The sequence below is a fragment of the Alosa alosa genome, chromosome 18, assembly GCF_017589495.1.
Source record: "Alosa alosa isolate M-15738 ecotype Scorff River chromosome 18, AALO_Geno_1.1, whole genome shotgun sequence".
NCBI lineage: Eukaryota > Metazoa > Chordata > Actinopteri > Clupeiformes > Clupeidae > Alosa > Alosa alosa.
Genome location: NC_063206.1, coordinates 20354461 through 20380056, shown reverse-complemented (window position 1 = coordinate 20380056; position 25596 = coordinate 20354461). Strand labels below are relative to the sequence as shown.

The 25596-nt window shown below is 44.0% G+C and overlaps 1 protein-coding gene across 1 annotated transcript in view; it reads right to left on the bottom strand.

The window, feature by feature from the left end:
• Positions 1 to 25596, bottom strand: part of ttc27 (tetratricopeptide repeat domain 27) — a 113931-nt gene that overhangs the window by 52157 nt on the left and 36178 nt on the right. The window contains exons 8-9 of the mRNA XM_048270016.1: positions 20383 to 20495; positions 11162 to 11228 (exon numbers count right to left, since the gene is read on the bottom strand). Of these exons, the coding sequence (XP_048125973.1) occupies positions 11162 to 11228; positions 20383 to 20495 (180 nt within the window). The remainder of the gene's footprint in view (positions 1 to 11161; positions 11229 to 20382; positions 20496 to 25596) is intronic.

Sequence of the window (25596 nt, the reverse complement as noted above, 5' to 3'; positions counted from 1 at the left end):
TGCAGTAAATATCACCAAAAATGGTGAAACTGTGAAAAAGGATGCCATTTACAAGGCATTATTACTGCAGCTCTTGAGCTGGTCACATTAGACAGGATTATTCATGTTTTTCTTATGCAGTAACTTTCACCTTTTTCATTTACAATACTATACTGATAGAAATTGATATGAAGCAAAATAATTAAATGGCAAAGATAACAAAACATAGAAAATTATTATTTACAATTAATTGAAAATCAAAGCTTAATGGCATAGGCCACACATCCCACCCTTGAGCTAAACTATTACACTTATCTTTAATGTCACATTATATTGTATTGGTGTTGTGTACGTCTAATTGAGTGCCTGTCTCTTTACATTTTAAGACGGTTACTTTAAGACATTGAGAGAGCAATTTGATTGCTGAGGAAGGCTTGCGTGAGTCAGTTTTAAGATGCTGGTGTTTGGATGCAATTCATTATGTTTTCAAGGTCATTGGTTAAAATAATGGTTTAACAACTTCAAGAATATCTATCTTGGATCATAGGAGATAAGTGTATTGCAATGATCATTTGTATTATTTTGGTGAGCACTACGAATGACAAGACATAACATGAGCCATATGCTAGCTAGAAAGAGCTATCTACAGATGTAAATGATTGCATAGTCCATTACACAAACGCCATTAAACCCAACAGTAGGTCTTAATTTCACAGTCTAGGTAGGTTAACAGCACAGGCTTGAGAGATCCAAGCCAGCAGATCGACTTAACATTAGCCTGCTATTATTTGCTGACATCAAATCTGGAGAGGAATGAACAAGTTCACTGGACTGCTGTTCCTGCAATTCACTCTAATGGATTTGTTTTCTCTTATTACTGATGACGTAAATTTTTGGAGCGGTGCTCATATTCTAGCAGTGGCGGTGCACAGCATTCGGTTCGGTTGACAAAACTAGGTTCAGCATAGGGGTGGGCGAAAAAATAATATCTCCATATTTTTTGTGATTTTGACGATAACGATAATTAATCGATATCCTTTAAAACATTTTTTGTAAAAAGTCTGAGTCGCTTTACAGCTCATTATTTATAAGTAGCATCAATACAATAATAACCAATAACCTAACCTGTGACTTTTTAACCAAATCAACCAATGCATTGTCACTCTATGACACATTCCAATTCTGCCCCCACTTGAGTGTGTGGCAATGACATGAGAAAGTCTGAAGCTGAAGTTCCTTTCAAAAACCTTTACTTAGGATTCACTGTAAAATGAAGCAGACCAACAGAGTGCATCTCAGTTATTTCCTTCGATGTTTTGTTTAAGAGCAATCATGTAGGTTAGCATTCCAAGTTACAGAATAGAAACTAATGCGTTAGCTTATGGCTAATGTATATGAGAAATCCCATAGAGATGCTAACGGTTAGTATAATCGATAAACGTAGATTATTTAGACCAAACTTCAATCCATTTACAAAAGGGTTACATGAGAAGAGTTCTTTGCTTACAACTGACTATTAAAATACTCAAAGGCCTCCATATAATACCATGTAGGAAAAAACGTGACTGTCTCATCAATGCTAGCTTCTACTTGAACAGAACAAATTCCCAAGTAGTCTAGCTCCACAAAATAAACATTAGGCGTGCGTGTGACAACGTGGACCCACTAGCGATCATGTGACACTTGCTCTGCAGCAGCCAGGGGCTTCTCTCGCATACACCTCCTGGATTTAGTGAATGTATGAGGTTTCAATGCCTGATTTCGGGTGTTATTTCCATATAAATAATTTAAATACTCGATAATGTAAATTTGCACATCATTAAAACAACAAACACGATATTATCGCAGACGATATATATCGCCCACCCCTAGTTCAGCAGAATCCGAATCCCATCAAAAAGCTGAAGCTTTGTTCGAATCTGAGGATTCATACACACACACACACACACACACCCCCACACACAATCTCCATTACTTATGTCGTAATCATTTAAATGATCATGCAGAAGGCTATATTGAGAGAATTTCCAATTTCCCTCATGGTAGAACATGTTATTTATCAGATTGCCCTGCCAATTTAATTGAATTTGTTTTCAGAAGATGTGCTTCCATGATCTGAGACAGCTCTGCTTTGTTTCTAATTTCCCCGGATGATTTCAAACATCGGGTTGAGGAAATGACTTCAGGGCATTGCATTAGAACTATGGCAAAGTGAGATAGCTGAGGGAGGTTTCCAGGTAAATGGTTGCCTGTTTATGTGGGATAGTGTGTGTTTGTCTGTCTGTGCCTGACTATGACTGAAACTTTGAGGGTATGCTGGAGGAAATAAATGTATTAACTGATATACACCACACTTCTACTTCGTGGACAAATATTGCACATCAGCAATACAACACCAAGTATTGCTATCCAAATGACAGAAAGCAATTACTGCAAAAATGCACAGGGTAATGAAAAGGCTATTGCAAGTCATTGTGATATACCCACTGGACTAAAAATTCTATTCCAAGAAGATAAATGACAAATTAACAAAGCATATTTCACAAAAAAATATCAAAGACGGCTTTCCATGCATTTGAAATATATCACCTATTTTGCTTATGTGTAAGACAGTTTCACAGTGCTTTAAAAAGGCAATTCTTCAGTGAGAGAAATGTGTCTGTTGTCCCCATCTAATCGTACTATACTGCTCAAAGAGAATCTCAGGAAAGGAATGGAAACACTATACAGCGCATTGTGCTTTTTAGAATGTTTTAGACATTATATAGATATATTTTTCTAAGTTTGATCTCTTGGGGGGAATAGAGTAGTAACATATGAACACAACCCCAAACGCCTTTTGTCACATTTGAGCGATTAAAGGAAAGGAGCCATTTCCAGGTCCGATGAACCTCAAATAAGACATTGCTGATACGCGCCAGACGAATGACAACCATCTAACCAGCCTGCAGATTCCTGGATCCACATGTAGGCTGGGAAGATGCCTGCTCACACGGCCAGCCATTTCTGCAGGGAGGCGGCGGAACTCTGCAGAGCACGGAACTCTGGAGCGGTCTTGCTCTCGCCGTGCACATCCCTCATAGGCAGCACAGACTTCATGGTTCCACTGAGGAGGGAAGCCTCCAGGATCAGGGCTCAACATGTACTTCACACGTCACCCGCAACCAAGAACACTTCAACAGACCATGTCTCTTTCCTCTCTTCTCCAGGTTTGAATTTGTTGTGTTCTAGCTAATAAATTGGGATGTGCGTTTTTTCTGTATTTTGGACGACACAAGGTATGCGAAGCTGGGTTCAACTGCATGGAAGTCACAACTTGACCTCATCATTCTGTCAAGCATAAGAGGAACCCCTGCCTAAAGGGAGTGCACTGGTGTGGTTTCCCTATGCACAAAAAAGAATGATCGGCAGTCCTAAAAATACGGCCAGGAACCTGGACTCTCAACACCCACGTTATACACACACACACACACGCACACACACACTCGCACACACACACACTGGCCACTTAAAGCAGGAAGACATTTAATGTACGCCCACAGATCCCCGTGCGCCCGTAATAGAGCTTATTCATCAATGGCCTGCTCTAAATCATTCCTCTGCACACCAGCACTCTTCTCTACTTGACACCATCACTCCGAAACGTCCTCCTCTCCAACCAGATATTACTCACTCCACAGATCTCCAACTTGAATAAATCATGAATAAAGTGCTCCACAGAGGCGTGCAACAGGTACATCTTTGTCTTCATCCAGTTCAGGAATTGCTTTAGGTTGCACTAAAACGGACCATCCTTTTTTCAAAAGTTCATTCAGACATATCGTAGAGCTGTCTCAAAGCATCCGGAGGATAACAATAGGGTAACTTTAATGGCAAATTAGCTTCAATTATCTCCATACCTGCTACTTTTGATTTTTAAAAACATGATCAATAGAGCAGTACTGCTGAATGTGCCGACTTTTCATGGACGGTAATTACATAGGTCTGAGAAACAGTTACTCTCGGCTGTGACAGAGATATCTCTTGTTTGAAAAAAAAAAACGAGCCCCAGCAGCGAGCTCATTCTCTCACCTCTTAATTAGCCACTTCTTTCTCTAGGCCAATCGATTCTCATTAGGAGTGGAAGGCAGTCAGTCACTGAGCCGAAAGATATTTTCCTGAGAGTGGAAAACAAATCATTCTGGCACTGACAGTCTGGGACTTTCAAACCGCCTTTTTCTGAAATGAACAATGTCGATTCCAGCAAGATTTCCACCTCCGAAACACATTTTTCAATTGGCTTTGCTTTCCGAGTGGAGGTGATGTGTTGACACCAGTTTGATGATGAAACATGTATGGTTTCAGTTGTTTTCTTAAACCGACTGGGGCAGTAATGGACTTGGACATCACAATGAGATCTCGCTCCAGTACAAATTTACATGAATAACATCATCTTTTGGAGAGGAAACCACTGACATAATGTTCCAGGGGAAGCTCCCAGCTTGATGAGTGAAAAAAAGTATAGAACCTTAACGGTTCTAAAAAAGCCCTGGAGAACTAGAACGATCTCAGGAGGCTTTATTCAGATTAACACAGCATGTTGCATACTACATTGCACTGCATAGACAGGTCCACTGTATCACTCCAAGTTTACCTCTAGCATATCTATTCTTACATGCATAAAGAAAACCCCATCGAGTTGAAAGATGTCAATGAGTCAATGAGCTCTTGAGTGCTTGCACCAGAGTGTACCAGAGAATGACATCAACCCTTTAACAGGGGCGTGAAGGGATCGAGAGACAGGGAACCCACCCAATCCAACCAAACAAACCGTACGATCCTGATTGTGTTTCACAGCCCTCGCGGCTGTGTGTGTGGGAAAATCAGGCCAGAATAGCGAGTCCACTGAGCTAGTCAGAGATTCAACAATAATAGGAAACAAATCGCTGACACAGGCAGCCCTTTCGGACACCACGCCCGCAGGTGGATGATGTCTTCTTCCTCGCTGAGGAAGACACGCAAGAAGTGCTGACACAAGAGGAAGCTGTCAGGATACATGGGAGACTAAAAAAGGAGAGTGACAACACAATGGGGGAAAAAGAAAAGGGAAAACGTGTCATCTATCCAGGTGGCCCACACTCATCTTTGGATTCGGAACTGATGGCGGCTGAGAGACACACCAGAAGTGCTGACGTCATTGACCACGCAAACCTGCCTTGCGACAATCTTTCTGGCCAGTACCGTAGACAAAGTTGTCACACACAAAGAGGGGAAAAAAATGGATTTCCTTACTGGATATTTTTTGGCCTTCGTAAAATCTGACATCAGGATAATGTTGTTACCTCACCCCGTTCTCTTAAGTTCTATGTATTGAAAAACATGCACCTGTTGACCTCTAGGCATGGCAGAGAGATGGTAATGTGGTAATTCCCTCATTTTATGATGTGTAAGAAATGGATTGAGGTTTGGAGGACAGGAATGGGAGTGATCCTACCCGTTGGGATCGGTCACTGCCAGAGAGGCGAGGGTGTGGAGAATGTTCAGGAGACACTGCCGTACTTGGTTTCAGCTACGCACTGTACAAAAGCACACTTGGGAAGGGGAACAAGCCTGAGAATCACAGCCAGATGTCAGATTCAAAGCCATGAAATAACAGTTCTAGAGTGCACTGTAATTCTCTCATGATGCACGCCAAGTCAAAATACCACCAGGCTGACACTACCATTCAATACCATTGAGAAACTCCAATTCGTTCACAAGTGTATCGCCTAATATTATAAACGTCAATAAACTCAGACACACCTAGAGATGTAGGACACGTGGTGTGAAATGTGAAAGACTTCTTTTACATCCACTTTGATTCATGCCTGTCTATTTGTTTTCCATCAAATAGGACTTTTGAAGAAAGCAATGCAATAAAAGCAAAATATGAGATGTGTCATTTTTTTAAAATCTAACAGCTGATCGTGAAAAATGATTTTTTTTTGCTTAACACTAGCGAGGCGACCCCTCCTTGCGGCATTATCCACTCCCTGGAGACCCATTTTTGGGGTAGACATGGCTGCCAACCTCTCAGGCAGAGCCTGCACAATCAGTCAAACCTTCTACCCATTTAACAGTAATGGCAACTTTTCTCACCTGGGCCAAAGAAGTCTCAAACTCAAACATCCTCATCTGAGCTGGACCAGGAGACTGGGTTGGGTATCCATGGTGCTAGTAGGGTGTGTGCCCTTATCCATTTCACACCTCAACTGTTAATGATAATTTTAAAACTGTTAATGATAATTTTAATGGGGAAAAAGTGATTTTAGAAAAAAGCCAATACCGTTAGTTTTTTATAGTGCCAAGAGGACCTAGTCACCAAAGCAGTCCCTTGTGTTTCATTCCTGCAAAAATGCAATGTCAGCTGCTGCCATCGTTTAAGGTTTCCATTGCTCGCCCTACATAAGGAGAGGAGAAACTCTTTTTAATGTTGCCCCCTCGTGAATTATGATTCCCACCTTCCGTTATGGACCAGTAGGCAGGTTATTCTTGGATTCCTCCTTCCATATAAAATGGGAATTATTGGTTCTGCATTTAAAATACGCACGTAGTATGGAAGGCCTAAACTCTGTGCAGACATTTGAGGAGCTTAACAGCACTGGATCGGTGGTAACGGTCGGGATTTTTTTTTCCAGAATTACTTCTGAGGTTTCATGATGAGGGGGCCTTTGATCCAAGGGAGGACAATGAAACTCAGGAATAAGTACCTGTTTGCGTTGGAGAGCTGCTTCAAAATTACTTGATTCTGGAGACCAATAACAGAGGAAAGGAAAGAAGAAAAAAAAATACTGTTAACCAGAACCGAATCGGCTCCGAAGGAGTGAAGAGTTGCAGACCCCAGGGGATGTGGTTGGAAATGGAAAGGGCAGAGTGTGCAGAAAGTGGGACAAGCCCAGCCCTTCTGCTGCACCTCCAGCCAACAAAATAACAGTGTATACACAAACGCGCGTGCACGCACACACACCGTACACCGTACACCAGGGCAGTCACACTGGTCAACCCAGGAGCACACAGAGACACATGCCAGTGTCACAATCATAGGAAGCTTGAGTTTAAATTCACAGAGCCTCAGAGAAAGCGGTGATTATTTTTCCACAGGGATTGAAGACAAGGGGAAAAAAAAAAAAAACGCAGCTTGGCCAGTGGCTATGCCAGGCCCAGGGTCAGCCTTGAGAGACAATCTTCTCTCCTTTCCTGTCTCTCCTTCTCCCTCTCCACTCCCCTATCGCCTCTCCCTTCCGCTCATCCCCCTCCCTCTCTCTTTCTAAAGCTTTTAAATACCCATCCATCACATCCTCTTTTCTTCCGATTCTTCTCTTTGTCCATCCTCGACAGAGACTACCCTCGTTGAACCCTGTTAAAAGCCTCTCGGTTCGGCTGTCAAACCCCGGTGATCTGATTACCCTACATACCTACTCCCAAGCAGCGGAGTGCCTCTGAACAAGCTTGCGGGTGTTGAAACTGGAGGCTGAATTACTGTTGGGGGCAGGAGAGATGGGGGAAACTTGGGGAAGAGAAGGAGGAAGAGGAGGGGGAGGCGCACTTGCCAAAAGAGAAAGACATCCAAGTTTTCCAGCACTGGAAAACCACAGATGTAGGAAACCACACCTGATTGTGCTCAGTGAGGCACTGTGGTTTCAACAGCAGGATCAAGACAGCTAAACACAAGGCAAGACCACCACTTACTCTTCGAGCCATTTCATAATATATCAGGTGTTGGCTGAAGGCATCCTGGAAGGGAATTTTCAATGGTTACAGGGACAAACTTCCATTGTCATAAATGGAGACTGTCTGCCATTAGGAAGAGGGGGCTGTAAAAGCATTTAACCCAAATAATGACTTGATTGGTCTCCAAGGCTAAGCTGAGGTTGAGAGGAGGCATCAAATTCAGCTTGTTTCAGTGGAGAGGGATGGAGCCTAGGCAGAGGCAAGCCAAACTTCCAGAGAAATAAAGATATCATGCTTCAAAATCAAGCCTCTGAAGAAGCTGGGGTTTTCTCCCTCGGAAAACACAAGGCACTAGAGCATGCATGATGAATGGATGTGACTTTCGTAGAGCTGTGACTATGGCAATAACACAGTCGTAAATTAGAGACAGCCGAGAGAGTGCAAACGAGGTACAAGCCAAAAAAATGGAAAATAAAAAAAAAAAAAAGCGCAGCAAATTATCCCTAATGTGGCACTGGAAGTTAACACCTCAGCTTCTGAGGGACACCAACCCAACCGCAACACATCAGATTACCTCACTTGCAAAAGGTGACCTAGTTCAAATTAACATCTTTTTGTAATGCATCACCACAAGTCAGGGAACATACAGGTAGGAGCATATGTGAGCTTTGAAGTACACATACTAAATGCAAATAGTAAAAGGGCAAGTGTTTAAATCATATATTTATGAGCACTAAAACATAAATCATGCTCAAATTTATCTATGAAGGTGATTTATAACAAACTAAAGCCATACATATAATGAACAGCGGCATGAGCACAGATTCCACCATCTCTAAAATTGCTTAGCTGGCAAAGCTATTACATGTAATGAATAATGACTACAGCAAACCACAACATCTTAATGTGTGATAATTTGCAACAATACCACTCAAAACTGTCTGCCCATTTTAAGATTCAATAAAAAAGCTCATCAGTGAAAACACATTTGACAGTGCCGAGGCACACCGAGGGGGATTAGCCAACATGGTAATCAGAGGAAAGGAACACGTCGATGTTTGCCAGAGATTGCTTTGGCTGAAAGCACCAGACTGACTTGCACTACATGAATAACCACAAAGGACGTAACAGAGAAGGGTAGCTTGAAGAAATCGAGAGGTTTGTCATGGGCATCAAAAGTTCGAGATGTGGCTCAGGTAAAGTACACTGTTTTCGACAGACTAAAAACTGGGTATCACCTTGGGATCAAGTGGCTTGTTTTTTTTTGTGAAAAGAACTTGCATTAATAACAGATTGATGGCCTCAGCTGTCTTTCCATCTCCAAGAACTCCACCAATGAGGCATCGTGGAATTTTGAGATCATTTGTCAAGAGTCATCATTGTGACGGCCTCGCTCTCTCACTCTCCAGAGAATGGGGAAGCTGGACTGTGCATGTGTGCACGCCACTGCCGCATTCTAACATTCCAGAGGCGGACAGTCACGCACTCGTCCACCACCCCACAGGGGTCTGCAGGGTCTACAGGGACCTGTTCCACTGGACCCGGCAGCAGGAGAAAGCGTGGCCAAGGCACGGCCCTCGCGCTTCCTGACTTTAGGGGTCCCGGCGGAGGCATCCGAGAGACAGATGGACGACAGCAGGGCGACGTGATACACAACATAGCACAGTGCACACAGCAGGTTCCACACACCTACACACAGGCACAGTGCACACAGCAGGTTCCAGACACCGACACACAGGCACAGTGCACTAAGCAGGTTCCAAACACCTACACACAGGCACATGTGCCGGCAGGTGAATCGAGATGAAGGCACAGATGTGCTGGGTCAGAAAGGACAAATCCTGCGGTCCTACTGAATAGTGTTTAAGAACTGGCATCTAGCGTATAAACACCATTTTGAGCAATTGTACCCACTGCTCAGTGATTACCAGTAGATAAATACTAACAGACATCGGCACTAAAATCCGGTTTTAGGTCAATGGTCTTAAATGATGCAAAAATGCGAATAAATAACGCACAACAGTAGGCCTTTATTCAGAAACGCTCATCAGGTGATGTAAATCCTTAAGGGTTTGTGACAGAGAGAACGAAGGAAGCGACATCTTGAAAAAGAAAGCAAATGGGAGGAGAAATGGACTTGGGGCAGGTCAACCGGTGGAAATAAGGGGGACATACACAACGAGAGCAAGAGATGCTATCCGCCGCCTCCAACATTTTTGGGATTCCAATAATCCCCCCCCCCCCCTCTCCCTCCAGTTCCCATCTGTCACATTTCTGAAGTCTGAAAAAAAGTGAGACTTGCGGCTCTCAATCCGAGAATCCCTCCTTGGTCTGAAAAGGTATGTGGCGACTGCAGAAAACTGCAACAATTTCAGGAAGTGTTTACGTCAAGAAACAGACAGCGGTCTGCAATCACACCACCCGTTTGCACGGCTTAATGTGATGGTTCTTCAGACTGATTTATGTTGCCTGTTTGTGAACTAATGAGATGTAGGTTGTGTCAAAGAAAAAGGGCTTCAAATGCTTTGAGCCACGGCAGCTTGTTGGGCATATGTGGGCTAAGCCTCTCAACACCTGAGATGGCATCATAATGATTTAACGCCCTTCCCAAATGATTCCACAATGGAGGTTAAGCTGTGGAGACCAGAATGTCATTGCTCACCTCAAGTGCTCACTGACCAGGTCAAGTCTACAACTTTTGAATGCACAAGATTTGGCCTGCGATCCTCTAATGTGTCTAATGTGCCTCTAATGTGTTTTTTTTCTCATCATTGCATTAGCATGACTCTTTCAGGTGCTATTTTTCACAGGGATGCATAAATCCAGTTTCGGAATGACAGGCAACAGTAAGAGAAGATGTGGGATTCAGGGAGAGGGATCAGTCACAGGACGCCAACTGTAACATGGGAGAGAGGAGATGGGGGAAAGAGGGAGAGCTAGAGGGGGGGAAATGGAAAGGGTCAAAAAAAGGAGAAATCAGAGAGCTCTGAAGAAAAGAAAGGATTAAAAAAAAATGATTGATTGATTGAAATTGAGAGGAAATTACAGCTTAACGAATCAACGATAGATGGGAGAAATTGAGAGGAAAAATTGGTACTAGAAAAAAACAGACCAAGAATATTGGTACTAGAAAAAACAGACCAATTATATTGGGGTGAAGACAGAAGTCAAGAGAAGCAAGAAAGAGAGAGAAAAGAAGGAAGGACAGGGTAGATTGGAAAGGAGCAGAGGACTGAGAGGAAATAGGAATATGCAGAGATAAACACACAAAAATCAAGGCTGAGACAGAGAGAGAAATGAGACAGACAGTTGGACGAACACAGAGAAACAGAAAGAAAGAAAGAAAGAAAGAAAGAAAGAAAGGGAGAGAGAAAGAAAGACAGACAGAGAGACTGACAGGGACTGAAAGAGGGAGAGAGAGTGCCAGAGTGGGGGGAAAAAGTGATTAGGGGGCACGAGAGAGGAGGAGAGGAGAGCGGAGCCGCAGACTCACTGAAGTGAAGGCCAGCAGCTCCTCATCTGTCAGTTTGTGGATGGGGTTGTTCTTCTGGAAGTCTGTGCTGCGGAGACAAAGCCACAGAGAAACATTGGATGAGTCTGGGACTGGACAAGAAGCACTGCACTCGCAGTTCCCAACATAAATTACAATACTTGCAACAGAATGCAGACAAAGGAGCACTATTTCTTTCCCCGGCTTTCCCATGGCCAGATCAGAAATACAACCAGTGGGTATACCTCGGTAATTTACTCAATACCACCAGATTTATGTGAAGTTAAGAGCAGTGATGGCAGTACTATTTCAAATTGAACAGAGTAACCAATTTGAGTTGACAAATTGTGAGACACGACTGATTTGCTGTACACTATAGACCATAAGGAGATTTGTGTGCGATTCCTTCAGTGACGCACGGATGAAAGTGAATCAACTTTTCTTTCATGGTTTTGTTTTTATTGCTTGACAAGGGCAATGGCAGGACACCACCAAGAAAAAAAAATGTAGTTCATCTGTACGCTAAAAGCACTCAACCCTGCTGAGGTCACCTGTCACACAATCTCTTACACAACCCCCCACACACACACAGACACACACCTGTCAGACCTGTTGAAAAGTACCACCATCACCCTCAGGCGGCATAAACACATCGGCACAGTTCAAGTTAAGCAGGAGAGACAGTGGAAATGAAAGACAGAAAACATATTTCAACAAAGTGAGATCAAGAGGGGCATCACACCACCTCCACAAGCAGCCCCCGGGTTACCCATACATATTAAACACTAGATGAACTCAGTGCCTGTCCCCATCAAACACACCTACCTGGGCAAATGTGACATTCAAATCAGAAACAGTAGAAAAATAGAATTTCATCAATGTTATCAGTTGTTATAATGTTATAATTTCATCAAACACAAGCACATTTTTTTATTTTGCAAAATGTTATCAGTCAGTATAAAGGATAAATGTAGTAAAGCTATTGTGTAAAGCTTTTTACAAACAACCTCTGATCAAGGTAAAAGGCAAAGACCACTGTCAGAAAATCGTTGAAACGCTTTTTTGTTGCTTTCTTGGATAAAGGGCAAGCCAGGGGAAGAAGAACAAGGGTCCCTTTCCAACCTAAAGTGGGGTTTCATTTCATGGAGATTAGGTGAAATAATTACCCCATGCTCTTTTCAAAATGTTGTTTATTATTTTTCCACTAGAGCCATAGTGAGGCTTACTGAATGCCAGGTGCAACAGAACACAGGGCTTGTTCTCTACGCAAGCCATCCACAGTAATCATTAACAATTACAAAACACACAATTTCTCTGTCTGTCTCTCTCTCTCGCACACACACAGACACGCACACAGACACACGCACACAGACACCTCTCTAAGACACACACAATCCAACTTTCTCCTGTTCTCTCTCTCACACAAAAAACACACACTGAATCCCCACGGCCCCGCAGTCTAATGTGGGGTTTGGACATACTGGGCCCACATAACAGTGTATTAGTGTATTTCTGATGGAGAACACAGCATGGGGTTGAGGGCCGGCTTCCGCTCTTGGCCCGGGGAGCAGCGGAGGAAAGCAGGCTCCCCTCGACCAGACCATGGCTCCTGGAAGCGGATAGGAGCCGAAAATGGCGCTGCTGACCACAGCCTCTCACACACACACACAGCAGTGTTGGTTAGGAAGAGAAAAGTGAGACAATGAGGCTGACGGATAAAACTGTTACCTGGAGGTTAACGATGCAGTCACGATGTGTTTATCTGTGAATGAGAGCAAGTAAGCGAGCTCGGGTAATGACTGATAATTGCCTCGGGTGTTGGCGCTGTGGCTGCACTGGGGGCCGACCTCACGGCTATCCTCGAACGCCCCGTACGCGCCATGCAGGAATGTACAGTAACTAGCGGTCTCCTCGCCTCATGGTCATCTCCGCTTCCAAATGATCTGACCAAGGTCTCAGAGACAAGCCAGCAAAGGACAATGTGTGGAGATGAAGCTGTGTGTGTGTGTGTGTGTGTGTGTGTGTGTGTGTGTGTGTGTGTGTTAAGAGAGAGAGAGAGAGAGAGAGAGAGAGAGAGAGAGAGAGAGAGAGAGAGAGAGAGAGAGAGAGACACAAAACATGTGTTTAACTTGAGAGATTTGTATGCACACAGTTAAGGTATATTTTCTCAGATAATTTTCACCTCATATTTAACTCCTAGCTGATGTACTAATACAGTGTGTGTGCGTGTGTGTGTGTGTGTGTGTGTGTGTGTGTGTGTGTGTGTGTCCTTCCCTGTACAGTGCTATGAGAATCCCTTAAGCCTGCTTTGTTGGCTCCATGTCATCCTGGTTAAAGGAGGCCATAAACCAAGGGGCTCCTATTTTGTGTCTGAAGTCTCCCAAATCCCCAAAACCAGACATCATCCTCCTCTACGCAGCCTTTCATTTGTCAGTGACCACTCAAGAGCCCATGGACTCAAAGCCTGCCCCAGACCTCACAGCCTTGAAAGAAGCAGAACCATCATTCTCAGTGGCAGCTAAATGCTTCTAAAAAGTATTCTGGACTACACGCTCGTTTAAAATCCACAATGAGAGATTGAAGGTGATGTCAAACAGGTACAACCATCCATCCTTGCCAACGTGTGAAAAGATTTGGTAAAGTGTCGCCATTTTAGGTGTGAGCGCTGATCAGTTTGCACTTGGAACAGAGGAGTTAGTCTCAGCAAGTTCTGGTACACAACAGTCTTATGTAATGTGCAATACCACCGGTAGCGTTCTGACTGAGAAACAAAACTCGACTTAAAAGTGCTTTTCTGAGCATGTTTTCCGGCTCTTTCGCTCGGAACGCTGCAAGAGATATTATAAAGCACCAGCGCTTTCAAAATTGCTTCTGTACCATCTCGGTTTTAAATTCAGGCGTGACCCTGAACATCCCTTGCTACAGCACACAAATCCATCTCCCTACACAATGGAGCCACACGCAGTGAAGCAGGGCATTGTGGGAAGGTGCGGGTGGCCAGGGGAAGGAATGAAGGGGAGGGCTATGAGGTGATGGGGGCGTGCTAAGAGGAAATGAAGCATTGCTCAGGTCCACAAGGTGAAGTTTCTCACACGCACGCGCACACACACACACAAAAAAACCTTACACCTCAGCAGCTAGGTGAGACTCAGGGCTGAGCTGAAGGCTAAGTGAATGCTGCTCTGTGACGACACGGGCCAAGTCACTCGATAATGGTGCGATTTAAATCACAATCTTTAATTGTGGTGATTTGCTATTCGCGGATTCTGTGACTGAGAGCGACGATGAGGTTTGGAATCTCTTCCCTCTTTTTCCTTCTCTCTCTCTCTCTCTCTCTCTCTCTCTATTTTCCCGTTCACGCCCTCCTCTTCTCATGGGACTCACTCTTAATCCATCCTTAACCATCAGTCAATTCAATTACACCCCTAGCCCACTGCAATTATGCCTGCTAATTACTACACCCCTGCAATTTGTCTCTTAGCATCGTCAGAGCACGACGATGGCCTTTCAACAACAAGCGCTGTGCTGCCGGTGCACATGGCCAAATTACTGAGTGACACAGGAAGGGTTAGATGCGACGACCTCCGAGCAAGACTAAGTGGGTCAAACGAATTATGTGACAGAGGGCAGATTGGGTCGAGATGGGGTTTTTTTTGTTTTCGTGCCCAGAACCGCCATGGGAAATGACAAAGAGAAGGGTCAGTTCCACCAGAATCCTGAGGTGGACCATGCGAGGCAGGGAAAGATGCAGAGCTTGTGTGGGCATCAGAAGAGAATGACATAACAGAGGCAGTTTATCAAGACTACAAATGGCTAAAAAATCTTGTCACAAAAGTCACAGAAAACAACTAATTCGGAAAAAACCCAAGGACGATCATCTACTTCAGCGATTTCAGGCCCAAAAAAAGGCCCAAACATAAAAGGTCACATTCATCCGCTAGCTGTCTGCCCCATAAGCAGGCAAAAAAAACATGTCTCTGTAGGCAGCCTAGGCTCCGAGATCTGTACACAAAAACAATTCCTACCAAAAAGGGTTGGCAACCTAGCCTAGAAATCTAGACGCGCCCCTAGTGGCAGCAAATTACATTTGCTGGCAGGGCTAGTCTAGCAACTCTCCGTTGGCTTGTGAGCACCAGAAATCGAAACTAAATCAGGCCAATGAAATCGTGTATAGAGTCGTTAGGTGGGCTTAACATAATGATTGATGGCAGAGTTGCAACGGTTTGGCTTGAATTCCCTGCTACTTGAAAACAAATAAGATGGATGTTGCTGTTGGCGAACAGTGTGACACGAGTTAAGCTTTTATTAAGTTGGCAAACGTTTGAACTAGCCAACTAGCTCCGCTGGTGCACATGGGACTCATAGCGCTGCCGCTGTTCTATTGAGTGCAGAGGGAATTTGAAAGACAACTGATTATCCCGCCCCTCGGACTGAGAACGGTGAGTGCCCAGACCCTACATTTTAATGTGGTTCTGGCTCGTCAGGCTATTGGCAACCCACTCAAAGGCAAAATAAAGCGTTTCAACCAATAACCGAAGAGATGCGTGTTTAGGAGAGTTTTAATTGCACGGGATGGAGTAGCGAGCTAGCTCTCTGTTTTGTTTGAACATCAACAGAAGTAACGTATCCCCGCTATCGCTGATACAACCTTTAAGTCCAGAGAGAACAAACACTTGACCATTGTTCTCAGACTTGCAGATTTGGGTGCGAGTTTGACAGCATGCGCACAGTGGCCAAAGCAAAGTCAGACGCAGAAAGTGGGCTGAGTGGGCCTAAGTTCATTAATACAAGATCAGAATTTAACACTTGTAGCATGTGATTGGTTTATTCAATGTCACTTCACCAGTGAGGTCTCGTCCATTTCAGAGTCCCCACCTTGACGTAGCTTCCCACTACCTATATCACTGCGGAACTCGGGCCCTTAGACTTAAGACAGAGCACTGTAATGTCCTCTAGAACCATTTCGTGTTGTGTTCTGTAAGATGAAATAGAACAACCCAAGGAACATCTTATCAAGCCATCAAGTCTAATTATGATGGTAAAAAGATTCTTTAGTGGAGTTCTCTAGACAGTAGATACAGTTGAATTGTTTGTTAGTGGATTTTTGTACATAGAGGCAGGCTACATCCAGTATTTCATGGCATTGTGTGTGCCAAGGCCATTTGACGTATAATAGCCACAAAACACAAGTGAAAGTAAATTCAAAAAAAGTTCTGTGGTAGTGTGGGTCACATTGTGGGCCTTGACCGGAGATGCTGGGCCTGAAGCTGACATCAGCAGTGGGGCGCTGAGGGCAAAGGAGCCGCCCACCTCAGCAACACCATGGAGACTAATGAGACCGGACAGCAGCCCAAACCCTGACCCCTGACCCACCCACCTCGGTCCTGCTCCCCCATCTCTCTCTTTCTCCATGCCCCCGTTTCTCACCCAATCACTCACAGGCAACATCTCTCATCTTTAACTCCTCCATTCATTGCTTCCATTCCACCTTCTCTCCGAGGCAGTGCTCTGTTCATGTTTTAGTATATCAGCACCGTCCATTATTTTGAAACGCGCCCCGAGAGACAAGGTGTTGAAGACAATGTCTATAGAAAAGAGTTGTTTGTGCTAATGTAAACAGGAAGTTGATCTACCAGTATAAGCAAATCCAAAATGGATGCATAGAGTGCATACCTGAGCTACCAGATACTGCAGATGAGGAGGGATAAGGAGATGTATTCTTTTGACACCTTACCAGGGTAAAGGAGAGAAGACAGACAGGACAGGACAGGAGAGGTAGAGGGGAGGGGGGGGGAGAGAGAGAAAGAGGGAGAAGGAGAAGTAGAGAGAGAAAGAGAGAGGGAGAGCAAGAAAGAGTGTTACAGTGGTGTATGGAAACGTGAGGGCATATTTTCAGGAGATCTCAATGCGTGTTAAAGCAAATGCACTGCCTCCAGCACACACGCACGTAAACCGAGGACCAAAAATGTACAGAAGCAACATCTCAACAAAGGCTAAGGAGAAACAGTAAACCTTAGCATCATTACAACCGTGATGTACTATGTTGAGCTGCAATAACATTGTTGATAATAAAACTGCTGGGCTTCTCCAAAATTGTGGGATTATTAAAAAATAAAAAAAACTCTTTCGGGTTTGGTTGCTGCTTTTTATATTTAAAAAAGGGCTTCTTTTTTCAATCACAGAGAAGAGCTTCCAAAAACACTGTAAAAACCATCCTCATAACAAGCTCCGGGCCAAGACCATGTCAAGTAGACCTTTACAAAATGAATCTGTAACACGTACAAGATGCAGCCTGAAAAATAATTTATAAGAGAGTTCAGAAGTGAATAAACCCTAAGAGACACACCCGCAGACCTACACACACACAGACACACACACACACACTTCAGCACTCTCACTCTATCTAATACACACACTAAATAACTGACTCAAACATACATACATACTGTAAGTATACAGGTAAAAGCCCACATGCATACTATTAAACAATGCACTTAAACACACACATCCCATGCAGAGACACACACACGTGCACTTAACCATTTTGCCATGAGACGCGAGGGAACATACAGTAAATGTGTTCTCCATTTGAGGAACGTAATCGATTGCTCCAGACACAGAGCTCATTGTAGGCCTACTGGCACTTTCTAGAGTGCGCATTCATTACGTGAAAGGTTCATTACATGAAAAGCTTCATACCAAAACAGTGATCAAACATTATCAAATTTATCATGACTTGTTGTCACAAACACTTACTCCTATTAGAAAATCAAAACCAAAATCATGTAAGTAAAGACTATGTTGTTCTCTCATTGACGCCTGTAATAAGGAAAACGCAATTTCGGTTTGTAAAATGTATGCCCCCTCCCCCCAAACTCTATTAATCCCCCCCCTATGTGAAGCACTTAAAGGGGGAATCCCCCCCACCTCATTTTGAAAAATGAGCCCTGTACACATATATGCAACCATAGTCGTCTCTCGTGTCTTGCACTTATACACACACTCCATGCTTCCAGTAGCGGATATATTCCAAGTGAGCAAGAGCTCACATTAAGGGATGTCCGCAATCGATTACGTTCCTCAAATGGAGAACACATCTATGTTCCCTCGCATCTCATGGCCACTCTATGTAATCCTTTGGTTTGGAGAGCCCTGTGTGTGTAAAGAAAATGATTTCAATCAAGGCTTGGCCAAAGAGTATAGAAGTAACTATACTCTTTGGCTTGGCGCCTCTGGCTTGCCATAGCTTAGAGGGTCACATTCATTTCCCTTCACCCACCCCATCTAATACACTGTAATAATCCCCACCCTTGCAAATTACTGAGCATAAGCTATTCTTTTCATGGCAAAAAAGCTTGAGAAAACGTAGATCTTGCTGGTATTTCTTGACACCACATATCGCTATTTCACTGTGGCTACAGTGTGGCTGTACCTGCGGGTGATTTGTGCCCCGTCAGACTGGGAAGACAAAACTTGCGCTAACAATACATCACCCTTTGTTATCGCTAAAAATATTGATATTGGAACATAAGGTGGGCCCATAAATATCAGCATTACAGTTTGGAGGGAATGGAGTATGCTCACAGTTGGGTAATGGCAATGAAGAATGTGTGCATTGTAAAGGCCCGGTATGTAATTTTATTAACACATTCAAGAGGTGATAATGCTGGAATTGTGAAAAGCCAGATGCAGTCTTTAAAAATGAGGTATGTAGGACTATGGTGAGTGTGTGTGTGTGTAGGTGTGTGTAGAGAGTGAATTACGTAATGTGCAATTGTTAATGTTGTCTTCCGAGTATGCATGGAAATGAAGACTGTCTAACATTCCATGTTTTTGACAAGGCATCAGTCCATCAGTGCGTCATAAGGGAACAGAACCAATCCTGAGTACCATGGGGTGGGACGATTCTTCATAAAGACACAGACAAGCAAGCTGATTGGTCAGCTGCAGCACCCAGCAGCAGGTGAACGGTGTGTGAAAAGGGGCCGGGGCCAGATAAGTAAGTATATAAGTATACTCTTTTGATCCCGTGAGGGAAATTTGGTCTCTGCATTTATACCAATCCGTGAATTAGTGAAACACACACAGCACACAGTGTACACACTGAGGTGAAGCACACACTAATCCCGGCGCAGTGAGCTGCCTGCATCAACAGTGGCGCTCGGGGAGCAGTGAGGGGTTAGGTGCCTTGCTCAAGGGCACTTCAGCCGTTCCTACTGGTCGGGGTTCGAACCAGCAACCCTCCGGTTACAGGTCCGAAGTGCTAACCAGTAGGCCGCGGCTGCCAGATAGATCCCAATTCCCAAAACGAGGAAGAAGGTGTAAAGTAACACCAAATATTCTATAGTTAACTAAGATGAATCATAAGACGATTCACCAATGGAACGAAATGGCACTAGTTCCGAACTCCTAAATAGGCGTGTCAAAACATAAACTTTTCTCTGAATAAGCAATAATAACATATACATATAATTTTGTATACCATTTTAGTCATTGTTTGTGTGTGATGCCAATGAAACACTCTTTCGGACACGGAATGAATAATTTAATTTTGCCCTGTTAACCGAGCTAGCTAGCTAGCTAGCTTACGTTAGCACAGTAAACGTAAAGTGAATGGGAATGTTCGCTAGCTAGCTAGCAGCTAAGAACTTTGGTTAAACTTATATATTGTTGCAAACAAACCTGAAATAACATATGTTCAGCAACTTTGTGGTAGTCTACTAGTTCTAGCAAAAAATATGTTAGGTTAGTTCATCAACCATCTCTGAGTCTAGAGCCTCTGAGAACAGGTGGCTGTGCACCAGAGCTTTGAGGAGACAGTGACAGATCACAAACAAAGCTATTTTTGTCTTTATTTGGTTCGTTGGAAAATACAATTTCAATGTCGGAAATTGTTTCTAGAAAATAGGTTCAAAACTTACATCGCTGAATGTAGGGCTAAGGGATTGGTCATATTCCATGAAAATGTTAATTTCTCCCATAGGAATACATAGACACTGGACCTCCCGCTAGACTCCTAAATGGGCGTGACTGCTTCGAACCCCACGTCACAACGTGCCAGAATTTACCCTCTTATGAATAGTCTTGCTTTATCAACCATCTCTGGTAACACTTAAGCCATGTTAAGGCCATGGATTTTTTTCATGAAAACACCTTGGTACACCAAACCTTACGGTAATTCACCCCAACAGTAATTAAGAGGGAGGGAGAGATTTGATATTCACCAGACACCCAGGATGACTGCTTGCTCTTCGGCCGACAGGTTAGGCAGCTCATGCTCCTCTGGCTCGGCCAGGTTGATCTTATTCAGCACGGTGTCATCAGTCAGGGCATGGTCCTGTTGGAGGAGGAGATGGACAAACATGAGGCATATGAAATATGTGTTGTTCATATAATACCGTCACTGCAAAATAATAAGAAAATTATGGAACATTTTGAGCCCTTCAAAACAGATGCAAACTCCTTACTGCACCATAACCAATCTCAAGAAGAAGAAAAAAACATAAAGACATTGTTTATTAATACTTAAAAGTTTTCAGGATCAGACAAATTTTCCTCTAGTATAGAAACTGTGCACTAGGCAATGATTTATAGTATTTTGTACCACAAAAATTATTTGTTTGCCTGTAACGCATCTTCAGTCCTCACAATGTAATTATTAAGTCAATTTAACTCATTTCAGTTGTTTTGCAGCTTTAATGGACTCGTAAAAGCGGCTAAATCGGACTAGTAATGCTTTCAATAACGCCGTAAAAATCTTTCTCAATAAGACAATAATAGTGCATGCTTATTTATTAATTTATTGAGAAAATAAATGTGAAAGCGTTGAAGAGCCCGGGGCACCTTTCCTTGGCTGTAACCATGGAGACTTGCCAGAGGCGAGCCCAGTTAATCAAGGCTTCACAAGGACCACCCTGCCAAAAGCCTCAGCCAGATCCCAGCCAAAGCCCAGCCAGAGTCCGATGGGTTTATGGGACAGTAAGTCAGCCATTTGCCAGACACATTTTTGACTCCCTGATTTTCTGGGGGATAGTTATTATCCTGGTCCCAAAACCACACATCTTTCGCACTCACCCCCTCTCTGTCTCTCTTCCACACTCACTCACTTATTCTCCCTCTCCTCTCCTTTTCACGCTCATTCGGTCTTCTTTTTTTTTTGGTCTGTTATGTAATTGGAACGTAGTTGGCCCATTTTTGTTCTCACTCCAAGACGAATATTTTAGCAGAAAAATCAAACACTCCTAACAGAACCAAGCTGGGCGTGGAGCTGCACGAACAAGCAAACAAGCACACACACACACACACACACACACACACACACACACACAAAAATGCAGACTCATTCAAACACAAACACACACTCCTATAATTTTTCAACTCTCTGAACCGGCTTGAACACAGTGGGGCTCTATGATTCCTGTTCTTCTTTTTCTCTTGGCATTTGGAGATGTTCACTGCAAGCATATACAGCGCTGAACAAACAGCCCGAATTCCTCTGGCCGGGTAAACAGGGAGGGGCACGCTGAGGAGAACACCCAGGAAATCACTCACAGCCAAACCTCACGCGCTGCTAACACTTCTCTCTCCATCACACACACACACACACACACAAAACACACAAAGACTAACATAACTTAAATGGGAAGGAACAAGTCCTCACTCTTGTCCTTTCGTTCTTTCACTGTTAGTCTCACTCTCCTTCTCCCTTTCCAGTTTTCTCACATACTAAAACTCACAGACCCAAGGATGGAAAAAAAAAAAAATCACTTAAACCAACTTCTTTCTTTTTTTTCTCCTTTTTCTCACTTTCTCTCTACCTCTCTCACGCAAACACACAGACATCATTTCAACAGAAACCAATATGTGCGTATGGGAGCTCAGAGACATCTTGAATAGGCGTCATGATAAGACACAAGACTGGATGAAGACCCTCCTATTCTAACTTTCTGATTGCTTACAGTGCGTTTGCCAACTAAATAAAATGACACTGCAAGAGACAAAAGCCAGCCAGCGCAGCTCTCTCCCCCCGCTGGGTGAACATTTTGTTCAATGTCAGATTTTTGGCACTGGGGCCATCTTCAAACCCAGGCCTCGCTCGCTCGCCTTGTGATATCCCCTCCGAAACACACTTTACATAAATATTCAGAAGATACTGCCATGCATTAAAGAGATATTGATTCATGGGCAGGAGCCTGGCCTTGATTTATAAGGCTAAGAGAAAGAGCTCGAAGATGTTCCAGCCGCGAGCCTCTCGCCACAAATGACAATATCTAGTCTGTTTGGGCAGAGAGAGAGAGAGAAAGAGAAAAAGACAGACGAGTTTCCATTCCATCGCCGTAATACCGAAGACAAATGCATAAAACAAATAAAAACATTCCTGGACTTTTGCTGCAAGCGAAAATTGTATCAAGGTTATCTTCGGCATGCTGACAGGCTGTCGATCCATCAAAGATGTCTGGGATCAGGCGTGTAGGGGCCTTGGAGGGCTCGCTTTATGTTCCTCTAAATCTAGGCTACATCATTGACTACCACTGAGGAGAGACCATTATGTACATTCAAGACCGTTTCCCCTCACAGAGTATCCACAGCATATGCCCTTGTGGGCAAAAGGCTTCTGCCCTGTGCTGGCCTGCATGTGGCCGGGACCAGGCGAGGATCAGGGGCAACCCTCCGGCTCTCTCGTGACGCACATCACACAAAAATTGTAGTCTTCAACTCGGATCACTGTGTGTCTGATACAGGGCCATAAGTCACCAGCTACAGAGTCACATCAAGAGTCACATTCTTGATGCCCGGGACTATGGATTGCCAGAGTAAAACCCACTATGCTCTAACAGTGCACTAGAAGAAAACTATTAGAGGGGCTATAAATGAACATGGACGTTCTTAACAGCCCTAGCTTCCTATTTTAGTTTCTTTTCTTCGAAAACCACAAGAAATCTCATCTTACAATAGTTTCGGTCATTGGAATGTAATGTTCAATACAAAGGTTGTTATTAAAAGTACATTATTTAGACAATGACAGGTTATACCCCTCATCATTTGTCTATCACAGACACACACATTAACACTCACACTCATCACTCACATGGCTGCACCCTGCATGGTCCATCCTGTCTCCCTGCAGCTATGTGCTTACAATGATCCAGGCCATAATTCAACTCCCACCTGCCACCCCACCACCACCTCTCAACCTTAATTAGGGACATTAACAGGCATGGTGGAACACCGGTGAACCATGTAAATGTACGGTGGCCTTGGAGGTCCAGTGCCACGAAAGAGCCCACGGTGTTTATGGAAAGAGAGAGAGAGAGAGAGAGAGAGAGAGAGAGAGAGAGAGACAGACAGACAGACAGACAGACAGACAGACAGACAGACGGGCTTTAGTACTGGCAAGGATAGAGAGGGGGATTTAAAAAACCGAGAAAGAATAAAGGAGAAGATTTGAGACTAATTACCGAGGCACTTTCCTGGCCTCTATATTCCTCCTGTGCCCGGGGCATTCAAGGAAACGAGAGAAGAAGAAAAAAATAAAAATAAAAAAGACTCTTAATCGTACAGAGGTGAGCCGAAGCCCATGGGGACGATAAAAAGAGAGCTATTAAAAAAATCTGATGAAATCTCAGCCTGCCCAATTCCCAGTTAAATATAAAACGCCCCCAGTGAGAGAGAGAGAGTGAGTGAGAGAGAGAGAGACAGAGTGTGAGAGAGAGAGGCAAAATGGAAGAGAATGAGAGATGTGAGAGGGAGAGAGGGAGCCAAAAACACAGAGAGCAAGAACGACTGAGAAGGAGCGGGAGAAAGGCCTACAAAGAAACAGTTCCCTTTCCCCAAAGCCCAAAATGAAAAGTGAAAAATTCCCTCACATTTCCCCAGCTCTGTCGGAAATTTCACAAGAAGCGCACCATCATCAATTACCCTCCCAGCCTACTCAGTCACACTCCGATTCGGCTTCCCTCCACTGAGCTGTCAACAGGGGATGCAGGGGGCACGCGCTCGCTGAGATCCTTCGCTAATCATGCATTATTGCTCTTATTACACACGGACACGTCTCCTTAGGGCAGAGCTGGGCAGGGGCTCTTAGGAGCGAGGGAGGGAAACCTCCAGATGTGAAGAAAGCCTAAGCCCTGAATCACCTGCTGTTCTCACAAAAATACACATCAATTTCTTTTGGGGATGAAAAATCTCTCTCTCTCTCTCTCTCTCTCTCTCTCTCTCTCTCTCTCTAAATTCACACACCACGTCCATATACATTCAACACAGCTATCCCCCAAGACACCATAGCTTAGGTAAACACTGCAACAATGTTTAAAATGTGTTAACACAATCAATAATACATAAAAGAGACACACACATGGAGTGTAAGTATCTGTCTGTCTGTGTGTGTGTGTTTGTTTGTATATATATATATATATATATATATATATATATATATATATATATATATATATATATATATATATATATATATATATATACACACACACACACACACACACACACACACACACACACACACACACACACACACACACACACACACACACTCTTTTAATCCCGTGAGGGAAACTTTGTCTCTGCATTCATCCCAATCCGTGAATTAGTGAGCAGCACACAGTGAACACACACTAAACACACTCAGCACACACTAATCCCGACGCAGTGAGCTGCCTACAACAACAGCGGCGCTAGGGGAGCAGTGAGGGGTTAGGTGCCTTGCTCAAGGGCACTCCAGCCGTGCCTACTGGTCAGGGTTCGAACCGGCAACCCTCCGGTAACAAGTCCGAAGCGCTAACCAGTAGGCCACGGCTGCCCCTAAGTAGGCCACGGCTGCCCCGAAGTACTCGATGTATCCATTTGTGTGTGTGGATATGCATGTGTAAGTGTGTGTAAGTGTGTGTAAGTGTGTGTGTGTGTGGTGTGTGTGTGGTGGAGGGGTGTGTGTGTGTGAGAGAGAGTGTGTGATGTGTTACATGTAACTATCAATTTCTCTCTCGCTGTATGTGTCTGTGTGTGTGTGTGTGTGTGTGTGTGTGTGTGTGTGTGTGTGTGTGTGTGTGTGTGTGTGTGTGTGTGCGCGTGTGCGTTTGCTTGTGTGTACTGGGCAGCCCAGCAGATGTGAGACTCCCTGCAGCTATGCTGTTCTAGCCAGCACGTTCTTAATCACTCTAACAGGGGAGAACCCGGGCAGGCGAGAACATGATGGACAGCCGGACTGGGTTCCGCCAGGCCGGTTCTCCCAGACATCCCAGTCCGTGGGGAGACATGGATCATGTCGAGGTGTGTCTGAATCCACGAGTGTGTCTGTGCATGAAAATATTTCAACTTCATGCCACTGTCACTGCAGGCATCACTCGGAGAGATTCTTTTTTTTTCAGTCAGTCCCCTGCATTCCTTAAAAAGGTCATGGCTAAAACACAAATCCACTGTAGCATACA